This window comes from Vigna unguiculata, chromosome 5 (genome assembly GCF_037176805.1).
Source record: "Vigna unguiculata cultivar grain cowpea cultivar isolate G323 ecotype 2 chromosome 5, ASM3717680v1, whole genome shotgun sequence".
NCBI classification, from domain to species: domain Eukaryota; kingdom Viridiplantae; phylum Streptophyta; class Magnoliopsida; order Fabales; family Fabaceae; genus Vigna; species Vigna unguiculata.
The window spans coordinates 37,451,316-37,464,788 of NC_140796.1; the positions used below are offsets into that span (position 1 = coordinate 37,451,316).

General features: G+C 43.6%; 1 protein-coding gene across 1 annotated transcript; it reads left to right on the forward strand.

The window, feature by feature from the left end:
• The first annotated feature begins 8,872 nt into the window (after positions 1–8,872).
• On the forward strand, positions 8,873–9,373 carry LOC114184592 (uncharacterized). Its single transcript, XM_028071903.2, has 2 exons — positions 8,873–8,995; positions 9,104–9,373. The coding sequence occupies exons 1-2, from the start codon at positions 8,873–8,875 to the stop codon at positions 9,371–9,373; spliced, it is 393 nt and encodes a 130-aa protein (XP_027927704.2).
• Positions 9,374–13,473: the final 4,100 nt, after the last annotated feature.

Sequence of the window (13,473 nt, forward strand, 5' to 3'; positions counted from 1 at the left end):
TTTTATTTAATTAATTAGCAACTTAATTCCTGTTCAATTTCCAATTCTGCCCCTATTATTTAATCATTTTTGTAGTTTTGACCAAAGTTGACTGCTGACTTTGACCAGTTGACCAGTGTTAAGCAGTTGACTAGTTTGACTGTCCTATCAGATGCTGACACGTGGCAGTGCAGATTCTCTCTCCAGAATTAGGGTTTCTCTCATACTTTGGCTGCCAAGGTGCAATGACGGCGGCTGTTGCCGTTTTCCGGCGAGGTCTTCTTTTCCGGCGAGGACAAGTGCGTGAACGATTGGCTTTGCTGGAGGTGTTGGTGCTCCAGCGAAGTGCTTCGCAGTGCAGATTCGTGGTGGCGCAAGGTGCAGATCTGCAATGTGCGTTTCTGGTTCTAGCTCTGGGTGGTTGCGGAAATGGAGTTTGCGACGCGGTGGTGCGGGAATGATGGCGCGCTGTTGCAGTTCTGTGTGCTGTTGGTTCGCTCATGGTGCAGTTTCTAGTTCTCGTAGTGCAGTTCGTGAAAGAAGATGGTGAAGGTGTGTTGCAAATTCGTGTGGAGATGGTGCGGTGCAGATCTGCGTTTATGCTGCAATGGAGGTTCTGCAGATTCGCGTTTCTATCTCCTCACACTCGTGGAAGCTCGCAGAAGATGGCGGCACTGCTGCAGCTGCGATGGAGATGCGAACTGCTGCGTGCTCGCGAGAAAACGGAAGGCATCACTGGTGCAGGTTGGATGTTCTCGTTGCTGCTACGTGGTGGTGTTCGCTGCTGTTGCGGAATCCGCTGCACTGCTGTAGGCGAGGTGATGAAGATTGAAGATGGTGGTTGTCATGGTGAGGCAGATGGTGGCGCTGCCGCTGCTGCAGCTCCATTGTTAATGGTGGTGAACGAAGGTTGAAGATGGAGAGGCACACTGCAGTTGTGCGAACGAAGAGGATGGTTGTCGTGGAGGTGCTGCGGCGTGGTGCAGTGGTGTGCGGTGCCTCGCGGTGGTCGGAAACGGCGGCGACTGCCGTGGAGGTTGATGGTGGCGGCTAGTGTTTGAGGAAAATTAGGGTTTCTGTTTTGGGAGATGAAGATGATGACGTGGCAGCCTTCCATTGGACATCTTATTAGTGCAAGGATTGTTGCCACGTGGCTTGCTCTGGTTGGCTAATTTTAAGAGGTGGGGATTGCCACATGGCATGATCTGGTTGAGTGGAGTTTAAGTGGTAGGAGGGGTGCAACTTAATGAAAACTGGGGGTGCATTTAGCTCCTGATTTATTCTTTTCCAGAATTTCCTGATTTTGGACTTATTTTGTAACTTTTAATATTTTAAATCCACACTATTAATTGACCAAAAATAAATTCCAGCTGCAGTAACAAAAGTTAGAATATCCAATAATATTTTATGCAACTAAAATCAATTTTTACGTCATTTTTACCAAACTTACTCAATAAATCCAATAATCACAAATCCTAATTAAATCAATCTTTAAGCACAGAAAATTCAATTAAATCCCCAAATTTAAATATTAAATGAGGGCAAAAATTTGAACTCATCACTTCTATTACTATTTTCTATAATATTTCATTTAATTATGTTATATTTTAAATGGGACGTTACATTTATGGTATCAGATCGATCATTCTTTGAGTTTGTGGACTTTGGCATCCGCTTAGCTTTCTCTGTGACTTCTTAGTGTCGTTAGCCAAGTTCTTGCCTTATCAAGTTTGACTAATGGTTTTCCCTATCTGTCAATGATTATGGCACCTCTTCATAGGACTACTGAATCTAGTCAGGGCAACACACCAGATATCGCAAGGGCGATAGAAGCTATGGTAGCGGCTATGACTCAGCAGAGTGTTGCCATGATGCAAAAGCATGAGGCATCAATGCAGCGACGGGCAGCGTCGTTGGAGCATCAACAATTGATGATGCAACAAATGGAGGCTGCAAGCATAGCTACTAAGGATGCCCATAGGCAACATATTAGAGCCCTCCGCTAACTGGAGGAGAATAGGGCAGCTGCACCTGTCTTTGGTCTTGAGCCATGACCTACAGTCAGGGAGTGAAGTCTAGAGGACTTTCTGAAGCACCACCCGGTGAAATTCAACGGCAAGACTAGTCTTGATGCTGTAAGACGCGCTAAATTTAAATAATTAAATAATTAATTATTTCATTAATGTGAGTGAGAGAAGTTTTATGGCATTAAATGCTAATCTTCATGACGTGAAAAAGTACTAGCTCAAGTGGTTGAGAGTACTTTGATTGTGTGAGAAGACTTGGGTTTGAGTCCTATGTATGCCATTTTGTGTTATTATTCATTATTATTTTAAATATATGATAATCATGTTGTGAAATAGTATGTTTATTGGATGATGATTATTAGCATGAAACATGAAATGGCATGATGGTTTGATAGTGATTTGGCAATTGCATGGTTATGGGTTCAAGTCTTGGAGAGCTCAAATTAAACTTTATATTTTTTATGGTAGATTTGGGTGGAATGGGAAGGGTTAGAGGAAACCCTACTGACCTAGCAGTCAAGGGAGGCTGAAAAATAGTCACATAGGAGTCATGAATGGCCATTAACCATTAATTAGGTGAGGAACCCGTTTTTGCTTTATTAACCTAAACTTAAGCATTGTTTAAAAAGGGAAAGTGGAGTATTAGGAAGGGTTTTGCCAAGGTTGAGTCTGTATCAGAAAAGGGAGCACAAAAGGAGAGTGATTGAGAGTGTCAGGAGAGGTTTTGGGTCTGAATTGGTAGAAGAGCAAGAAAGGAGATTGGCAAACAAAGAGGAGGTAGCATGTTTAGCAACTTGAGCAAGGAATCCATGTTAGGGGAGTTCCTAATGCATGTTTTATTTTGAATCGTATGAAAATGGTGTTCTGAGTCATGCTTTAACTGTGAAATATCTAAATTCTGATCTGGATCACGTTTCTGGAAATTTTCCAGAAACCGCCTGGCGGTGTATGAACTGCCGCCAGGCGGCACATGCGATTTTACTTGTTTCTAGGTTTTCTCCATGAACCGCCTAGCGGCAGAGGATGAACCGCTAGGTGGCACAAGCACTGTGACGCTGTTTTTGGTTATTTTGGGCCTATTTGGGATACCTACGATGTAGTCGTAATGTTTATATGTTGAAAGTGAAATTTTATGAATATAATGGGTTGTGTATATTGTGGTTGCGTTGGAATGCATGAATTTTATCTTAAATTGGGGGTTATGATTATGATGGCCTCAGTGATAAACAACGTAAATCATGTAAATGCTTGGTGGGGTTGGCTTTGTAGAATTGAGATTAATATATTTGATATATGAATTCAGATGATGCTTTGATGTAAAATTATGTCTGTATGAAGGGCAAAATTGGATAGGCAGGTTTGGGTGCGTTTCGGTGCAGGAAAATAATCTGAAGATTTCCAGATATGTATGCACCGCTTGGCGGTGCGTGATCTGCCGCCAGGCGGACTGGGAGTGTCGTGAGCGTTGTATAACTCTAAATGGCGTCATGTCATTGGGGTTTAACAGGCAAGTTGTGAGTGTATGATTTAAAGAAAACTTAATACAAAAGGAAAAATTTGAGTTAAATGGGACTAAGGGGAGATTGAGATAAATGGAAATATGAGGTATGATATAAATAGTAAACCCTTTTAAACGCGTGGGTGTAAGTGGTAATACAGTTTCAGATGGTATGTTAATTTGATAATAAGAGTAAGATGGGGGTATATGAAATGGTATGGTTAGTGTAATCCTTCCGTAGGCATGTTTTGTGATTGTGAATTGTTGGTATGGTACATATGTAATATGGAGTAAAGTGTGGTGTCATGCTGTATATAAATTCCAGAATGTATGGTTTTAGGATTAGGAGTATGCGAAATCTATGAGATATATTTAAAAGGGGTAAACGAGAGGGAGTATGGATGCATGATAATATTGGATTGGTTAGCATATCTAAATGAGTGTGATGTAATTTGGTATAGATGTATGACTGGTAAATCATAATTGTGTTATACTTGGGTGATTGGTATGTTTGGAGATCCCTTGGGATCTATTGAGGTGCTCCAAAAACCAGTAGCATTGTGCTACTGGTATAGCGCCTGGCGGCGTGAGCAAGCCGCCAGGTGGATGGGAAAATAAATCAGTGACAGTGGTCACAGCGGGAGCAGAGCGCCTCGCGGAGGGCGTGGAGGCGCCAAGCGGCGATGACGAGGCAAGGCGCCTAGCGGTGAGGTGATGCCGCCAGGCGGTGGCGGTACTGCAGGCGCGTGGTGCCTGGCGGTGTGTGATGCCCGCTAGGCGGTCTGGAGCCAAGTTCCGCCTAGCGACGTGTGATGCGCGCCAGGCGGTTTTGGTTCAATGATAGTGCGCGAGGAAAGGTTTCTACACAGCTTTAAGTGAGGTACATGATGCGAGGCTTTGGTTGGGGGTCCAGTTACAAGTGTAACCGGTATTGGAATAACACATGACCATTGTAGGTTATAGCCTGGTAGTTTAGGAAGTCCAGTGGTGTGTGCGAGTTGTGGCTCGTACGGCGAGGTTCGGGTGATTGCCCTCTTTAGAGTGATTCTGATAGAGTTTTGGTAGTCTAGAATAGCTACAAACTTTATGTTTGTTTCAGGGAGCTCCACTTGGTGTCACGGTGAGATGCTGTGGCAATGTTATTCCCACGTGTGGACTATCGGGTGGTGGCCTGTAGTCGGAAGGGCGAGTGGACACTCGTGCAGCGAAGATCGATCATTGCTCTCACTTAAATGGTATAGAATTGATAGACGTCTAAAGCCCGGTGTTGGAAGTGAAGTGTGAAAAGAAAGGGGAAAAGTGTACTAACCCGAGTTTATATTTAGTAGTATGATATTTAATATTATATTGTTGATTTTATTTAAATGAACTCACCCTATCTGTGTGTGTGTGGCAATGATCATGTAACTTGTTACATGGGAGCAGATGTTGATGCAGGTGAGCAGGCAGATGCTTGAGACGGAGTGGGGGATATCTCTGGGATTTTAATACTTATTACTATGTTGCACTATGGAATAAATTGTAAAAACTTTTAGACACTTTTGTTGCCATTATGAACAATACGACCCATTTTCTTTATAATTGTGATGGCGCGTTGGATTTTTGTATTTAAATTTTCCCGCATTTTGGGAATCGATGATAAATAAATGAGGTTTTCAGTTTATTTATATTCTTATTTATTTTAATAATTAATTTCCGGCTAGGACGTTACAGATGCTGCAAATCAATGGCTGAAGGATTCAAAGCGTATCTTTGATGCGAAGATGTGTCTTGCGGAGAACAGGTTGGCTTTTACAGTATACATGCTCACGGGAGAAGCCAAGCACTAGTGGATCAGAATGAAGTCCATCGTGGAGGAGAGAGATGAGTCGGTCACGTAGGAAGCTTTTAGGGGGAGGTTCTTCTCTGAGTACTTTCCCAACAGAGTCAGATATGTCAAGGAGGTGGAGTTCCTCCAAGTAACTCAGGGAGGAAAGTCTGTAATAGAATATGCTGAGAAGTTCAAACACCTTGGCCGCTTCTACACATTGCCACTCGACGAAGAGTGGAGATGTCATAAGTTTGAGAATGATCTTCGTGGTGATATCTGTTTGATGGTAGCCCCATTATCCACCAAGGACTTTGCTGCCCTGGCAGAGAAGGCTAGAGTGATGAAGAAAATGAAGAATGAGGTAGAAGGTCAACGCTCTCAACAGTAGACGATTGAAGCACCGTTTGGGTCCAAACCGAGGCATGAGGAGAGGAGGAAACCTTATGACAAACCTCACCATCAGTCCCAAGGGTCTAGCAGCTTTCCTACACAACAGGGTCGAGTTCAGTGTTTCCAGTGTGGGGGCCCTCATCTGAGGAGCGTTTGCCCACGTATAAAGGGTTACCGCAGATGTAACAATTGTGGTAAGGAGGGCCACTTTTGGCAAGGACTGCCCCTCCCTTGCTAGGATAGTGGAACGAACCCTAGTTCAGACTCCTACCCAGCACCAAAAGAGGAACAAAGGCAATAGGCCTCAGGCGACAGGCAGAGTCTACGTTATGATAGGAGCAAAGGCTGCAGACTCAGGTAACCTTATTATGGGTCATTGTGTGATAGCTGGAAAAGAGTGTTGTGTGTTGTATGTGTGAAACGGCTGGGTTTGTCGGTGTGTGAGTTGCAATGTGAACTGGTAGTATCTACTCCTGCGTCGGGCTCAGTCAAGATATCGTCCTTGTGTGCTAGGTGTCTAGTGGAGGTAGAAGGACACAGGTATAAAGTGAATCTGATATGCTTACCTCTATAGGAGTTAGAGGTGATCTTGGGGATGGATTGTCTCTTTGCCAATCACATTCTTATAAATTACCGAGAGAAAAGGTTGTTGTTTCCCGACTCAGAGGAGCCTGAGTTGGTATCGTCTCAAGGGGTTATTAAGGAGATCCAAGGCAACGCGTAGTGCTTCATTATTTTCCCTTATCTAGAGGTGGATGAGGAGGAAAAGACGTCTGTTATACCTGTGGTAGACGAATTTGAAGATGTGTTCCCGGAGGAAGTACCAAAGTTGCCTCTCAATAGAGAGGTAGACTTCTCTATTGACTTGTGCCAAGAACCAGCCTAGCGTCGATGGCTCCATATCGTATGGCTCTGGCAGAACTGGTAGAGCTAAAAAGTCAGATTGAGGAGTTGTTGGGGAAACAGTTCATACAACCCAATACTTCGCCTTGGGGAGCGCTAGTGTTTTTAGTGAAGAAGAAGGGTGGGAGTTCACGTTTGTGTGTGGACTACATACAGCTGAACAAGATGACCATAAAGAATAAGGATCCCCACCCGAGGATAGATGATTTAACGGACCAGTTGTATGGAGCATCGGTATTCTCAAAGATTGATTTGCGGCCGGGATACCATCAGATATTAGTGAAGGCTGATGATGTGAAGAAGATGACCTTTCGGTCCCGATATGGAGACTATGAGTACGTGGTTATGCCTTTTGGTGTGACCAATGCTCCACGGTGTTCATGGACTACATGAACAGGATTTTCAGACCATTCTTGGATAAGTTTGTTGTAGTCTTCATAGACGATATACTTATCTATTCCAGAACTCAGGAGGAGCATGCTGAGCACTTGAGATTAGTACTTGGTATTTTGAGAGAGAAGTATTTGTATGCTAAAATATCCAAGTGTGAATTATGGATGGATGAGGTACAGTTTTTGGGACACGTGATATCTGCTCGGGGGATTGTAGTGGATCTAGCGAAAGTTAATGTAATGGTTAAGTGGGAGAGTCCCAAGTCAGTAACGGAGATCAGGAGCTTCGTGGGTTTAGTTGGCTACTATAGGAGATTCATAGAAGGATTCTCCAAAATAGTGGTGCCTCTGACACAACTTACCTGAAAGGACCAACCTTTCACTTGGATGGATAAGTGTGAGGAGAGCTTTCAAGAGCTAAAGCGAAGGTTGACGAGTGCTCCAATATTGGTTATACCTGATGTGGGTAAACCTTTTGAGGTTTACTATGATGCCTCACATCTAGGTTTGGGTTGCATATTGATGCAAGAGAAGAAAGCAATGGCGTATGCGTCAAGGCAACTCAAGATACATGAGCCTAACTACCCCACTCATGACCTGGAGTTGCAACTATAGTGTTTGCATTGAAGATCTGGAGGCACTATCTCTACAGTGCTCAGTTTTGTGTGTTCAGGGATCACAAAAGCCTCAAGTACTTTTTTTATCAAAAGGAGTTGAACATGAGGCAAAGGAGGTGGATGGAATTCCTGAAAGATTATGATTTTGAGCTTCTATACCATCCGGGGAAGGCGAATGTGGTGGTAGATGCCTTAAGTAGGAAGACGGTGCATACTGCAGACCTTATGATCAAGAAAGTGGAACTGCTAGAGAAATTTAGAGATATGAAGCTATAAGTGGAGTTGGGATCTGAGTTCATTAGATGTAGTACTCTGACTATATCTAGTGACTTCTTAGACTCAGTTAGAGAAAAGCAATTATTAGATGTCAGTTTTAACCGAGTGAGAGAACAACTTGGATCAGATGAGGCGAAGGATTTTGTCTTGGGTAATGATTGTATACTACGGTTATAGGGCAGGGTGTGTGTACCGGATGATGTTGAGGTGAAATGGTAAATCCTTGAGGAAGGACACAAAAGTCGTCTTAGTTTGCATCCTGGCATGACTAAGATGTACCAAGATCTCAAGGAGACTTTCTGGTGGCAAGGTATGAAGAGGGATGTAGCTCAGTTTGTATAAGCCTGTTTGACATGTCAAAAGACAAAGGTGGAGCATCAGAGACCCGGTGGAATTCTACAGCCTTTGGAAATACTATTGTGGAAATGGGATAGCATAGAAATGGACTTTGTGACCCATTTGCCACGAACCTTCAGAGGCCATGATACCATCTGGGTTATAGTGGACCGATTGACCAAGAGTGCTCATTTCTTGGCAATGAACTTGAGGATGTCTATGGCCAAGTTGACCCAATTGTACATTAAGGAAATCGTGAGGTTGCATGGGGTACCTTTGAGTATAGTCTCAGACAGGGATCCGCGGTTCACTTCACGGTTTTGGCAGACGTTATAGAGTGCTCTAGGTAGCAAGCTAACTATGAGTTCAGCCTATCATCCCCAGACTGATGGCCAGTCAGAAAGAATGATCCAGTCACTCGAGGACTTGTTGAGAACATGCGTGTTGGATCACTTGGGTGTGTGGGATGAAGTTTTACCGCTGATAGAGTTCACCTACAACAACAGTTTCCATGCAAGCATTGGCATGGCACCATATGTAGCTCTTTATGGCAAGAAATGTAAAACTCTTTGTGTTGGTATCAGGATAGGGAAGCAGTGCTAGTTGGACCTGAGTTGTTAGAGTAGACCATTAAGAAAGTAAGGATGGTGAGGGATAGAATGCAGGCCTCTCAGAGTAGGCAGAAGGCATATGTAGACCATAGGAGGAAACCCTTGGAATTCGCGGCTGAAGATCACGTATTCCTGAGGGTGACCCGAATCACTGCTGTGAGAATGGCTCTCCGCTCGAGGAAGCTTTCTCCTAAGTTCCTTGGCCCTTATTAGATCTCGAGGAGGATTGGATTGGTGGCTTACGAGATTGCTTTGCCTCCATAGTTGGCAAACCTCCACCTGGTATTCCACGTCTCGCAGTTGAGGAAGTACGTCTTTGACCCATCTCATGTATTAGAAGTCGAGGATGTACAGATCAGCGAGGATCTCACTATGGAAGTACCACCAGTAACTTTGGAGGATAGCCAACTTGAGGAACGTCGAGGAAAACCAGTCAGTCTTGTCAAAGTCATATGGGATCGGAGGACAAGTCACTCTACTTGGGAGTTAGAGGAGGATATGAGGAAGTCACACCCGCATCTGTTTACTTGGTAAGTTTTCATTTTCGAGGTCAAAAATTTTTTTGTTTGGAAGAATGTAAAGCCCTCTTATTTCAGCCCCAATGTTTAAGGGATGCCCGAAATCTAATGGGCCTAAGGGCTGGCCCACAAGGTGTCCAAGGCCCCTAAAGCAGCCTAACCCTTCCATTCTGCATTCATTTGCAAAATCAGTGCCCTTACTCCTCTTCCCTTTTCTCTCCACAGAACCTAGGGTTTGTCTCTACGCCGTAGAAGGCTTGTCCCACGTCGTTCTTCCTCCATGTAAGTTAGCCTCCAACTCATATCTTTATTCTCTGGTTTGTTTTCGTAGTGCAGTTAGGATTCACCCTGGTTCCCGTGCTTAATCCATACCACAATCTTTTCAGCTCGCAAAATTGCCCTAGGAGCTGTGGTGTTTCTCTGTTCGTACTCAAGACTCCCCTTAGTAGCTCTTTCCAAGTAAGGGAAGTTAGGGTTTCTCGTTTTCAAGTCATATTTGCTTGTTGTAACTCTTTTTTGTGTTTAAAATGCTTGGGTGTTGTTGTGAGAGTTTGTAAAAATGTTATTGGGGTTCTTAAATGTTGATTGCTACGCGAGGGAACAATAATGAGCACTAGTTTTCTTGCCCAAGCGAACGTGTCTCGCCTTAGCGAGACTAATAGAGGCTCGCCCAGGTCTTTTGCACGAGTTGTCGCTCAGGGATAGTCTCGCTCAGGTGAGGAGGTCTCGCCTAAGCGAGAAAGTCCAGAAGGCCACTATTCCTACTTGTCGAGCTCTCGCCTAGGCGAAAGGAGCTCGCCTGAGTGAGACCTTTCTGCCTGAGCGAGAAGTTGGGAGATAGGGTGTTTTGTTCTGTTCTTGGATGAATGCCACTTGTTTGGGTTGGATTATTAGGTTAAAGTATGTTTTGAGTGATGTTACATGTATTAACTAGTTCATACATTGGAATATGATGCGTTTAGTACGACTTTGGTATGGAATATGAATGAAGGTTAGTTATGAATGTTGGCATGAGATTAGTATGCATGATAACTACATACTTGGTTGGTGGAACATGATTTGTATGTGGTTAGAGCGTAATTCCACTATAGTTTTGTGGTGGTGCCTCATGGGTTAGGACGTAATCCCATGAATCTCTAGGTGAGATCTCATGATGGTGCCTCAGTTGGTAAGGACGTAATTCCATGACTCCTGTTAATGGGAGTTCATGGTAGTGCCACATTTATATAATTTAGTAAAAATTCAAGGTAAGGATTGCATCCTGACATTCCAAAGAGTCAGTTAGTCTCACATAGAGCGTACTAACTTGAGTGGTGAGAGTAATAGGAGGCCTTGAACACTTTAATGGCTAACCTTGTGTGTGGGGGATGAGACACTGGAACTTTTAGCTCGTTAGAGCAGCTTGAAAGAACAGTTAAGACCACCATAAGCGCAAACATCCGCTGAATCTGATTAATTATATGTATTCGGATGAGTCGTGTCTTGAGTCTTACTGTATTGTTTGCAAGTCATAACATGACTGGTTGACGTATGCATTTTGGACTATGAAATTGTATGCAACTGTATGATAAACCATTTTCTGCTCTAGCTTACCCTATGCTTGTTTGATTGTTATGTGTGTGGCCTTCTCTCTTTCCGATGATCATCAATTTATTGATGTGAGCAGATGCGAAAACCCCTCGTGGTCAACAGGGAAACAGTGATTCCGCTGCATAGTCTCTGTCTTGGATTCCGGCTTTCTTTTAGGGCCATGACCCATGTATCTCGTTGCTTTTATGCTTTATTTTGTATTCTATCGACCCCTTACACTATTTTTATGTTATTGGCATCGTGGTGTGCCTTGGTTTTCTTTTGGATAACTGTAAGGAATAATGTCTATACTCCAAGACCTTGCTTCTATTACTATTTTGTGTAATGTTTCATGTAATTATGTTATATTTTAAATGGGGCGTTATAGTTCATCTTAAATTTATCTCATTTTTTTAAGTTAAGTGTAACATCCCATTTAATCAATAATCCTAATTAAATGAAACGTCACATAGGATAACATAGTAGCGCGGTCTTGGAGCATAAACACTACTCCTTACAATATTTGAGGCACACCATGATGCCAAAACAAAACAGGATACAAGATTCAATAGTAAATCAATTTAAATTTAAAGGATAGCTAATACATGGGCCATAGCCCTATAACAAAGCCCAACACAGTAGAATCCAGCCCAGGTGGGCTACGTAGCAGAACCATCACCTCCTTGTTGACCACGGGTATTTCTCGTATCTGCTCACACTAATAAATTGATGATCACCGCAAAAAGAGAAAACCACACATACAGGACATACAACAAACAACAAAAGGGTAAGCTAGAGCCAAAAAATTAGTTTTACCATGCAATCATATACACTTTCACAGTCAATCATAGCTTACCCTTCTGTTGTTTGTTGTATGTCCTGTTTGTGTGGTTTTCTCTTTTTGCAATGATCATCAATTTATTGTTGTGAGCAGATGCGAGAAATATCCATGGTCAACAGAGAGGTGATGGTTCCGCTACATAGCCCACCTGGGCTGGATTCTATTGTGTTGGGCTTTGTTATTGGGTTATGGCCCATGTATTGGCTTATCCTTTAAATTTAAATTGATTTCCTATTGAACCTTGTATCTTGTTTTGTTTTGACATCGTAGTGTGCCTCGAATATTGTAAGGAGTAGTGTTTATGCTCCAAGACTGCACTACTATGTTATCTTGTGTGACATTTCCTTTAATTAGGATTATTGATTAAATGGGACGTTACATTTATGGTATAAGAATGATCATTCCTTATGTCTGTGGACTTAGGTGTCCATCTAGCTTTCGTGCTGTCTGTCCAATATCTTTAGTTGAGTTTTCTATCTTATCAATCTGACAAGTGATTTCCTGTGTGCCAATGAATCATGGCACCTCCTCGCAGGAACTCTCAATCTTCTAAGGGCGATGTACCAGATATCGACAGAGCTATAGAAGCGATGGTAGCTACTATGACACAACAGAGCACGGCAATGATGCAGCAACATGAAGCATTTATGCAGCGACAAGTAGCATCGCTCGAGCAGCAGCAGTTGGTGATGCAGCAGATGGAGGTTGTTAGGGTAGCTGCTGAGAATGCCCACAGGCAGCATATGGAAGCCCTCCGCCAGCTGGATTAGAACAAGGCGGTTGCCCCTACCTTTGGTCCTAAGCCACAACCTACAGTTAGGTAGTGGAGCTTGGAAGACTTCCTGAAGCATCACCCCTTAAAATTCGACGGGAAGACTAGCCCAGATGCAACAGACCAGTGACTGAAGGATTTGGAGAGAATATTTGATGCGAAGATGTGCCTGGCAGAGAACAAATTAGCCTTCACCGTGTATATTCTTATGGGAGAGGCGAAACATTGGTGGATCAGCATGAAATCCATCATGGAGGAGCGAGATGAACCTATTACTTGGGAAGCTTTCAGGGGAAGTTTCTCTCTGAATACTTTGTCGACAGCATTAGGTATGCCAAGGAGGTGTAGTTCCTCCAACTAACACAAGGTAACAAGACAATGGCATATTATGCTGAGAAGTTCAAGCATCTCAGCCGCTTCTATACTTTGCCACTTGATGAGAAGTGGAGATGCCGGAAATTCGAGAATGGCCTCCGCGGCGACATCCATTTGATGGTGGCCCCATTATCCATCAAGGATTTTGCTGCCCTGGTAGAGAAGGCTAGAGTAATGGAGAAGATGAAGAACCAAGTAGAGGGTTAGCGCTCTCAGCATTAGAGGATAGGAGGACCATCTGGGTCCAAGCCGAGACATGAGGGGCGAAGGAGACCATATGATAGACCCCACCATCAGTCCCAGGGATTTAAGAGCTTTCCTCCTAGCAGGGCCGAGTACAGTGCTTCATATGTGGACGCCCTCATCTGAGGAGCACCTGCCCACGCATGGAGGGTTATCGTAGGTGCAACAACTATGACAAGGAGGGCCACTTTGGGGAAGACTGCCCCACCCTTGCTAAGGCAGTGGTGCGACCTCCAGTTCAGACTCCTACCCAGCAACAGCAAAGGAATAGACGCAACAGGCCTCAGGCAACGAGTAGGGTCTATGTTATAACAAG

Excerpts from the sequence above, each read along its gene's own strand:
- LOC114184592 (XM_028071903.2), top strand. The coding sequence starts at position 8,873 with ATGGTGAGGGATAGAATGCAGGCCTCTCAGAGTAGGCAGAAGGCATAT. Across the intron at positions 8,996-9,103 it reads GGGTGACCCGAATCACTGCT|TTGGCAAACCTCCACCTGGT; the intron begins GTGAGAATGGCT and ends TTGCCTCCATAG.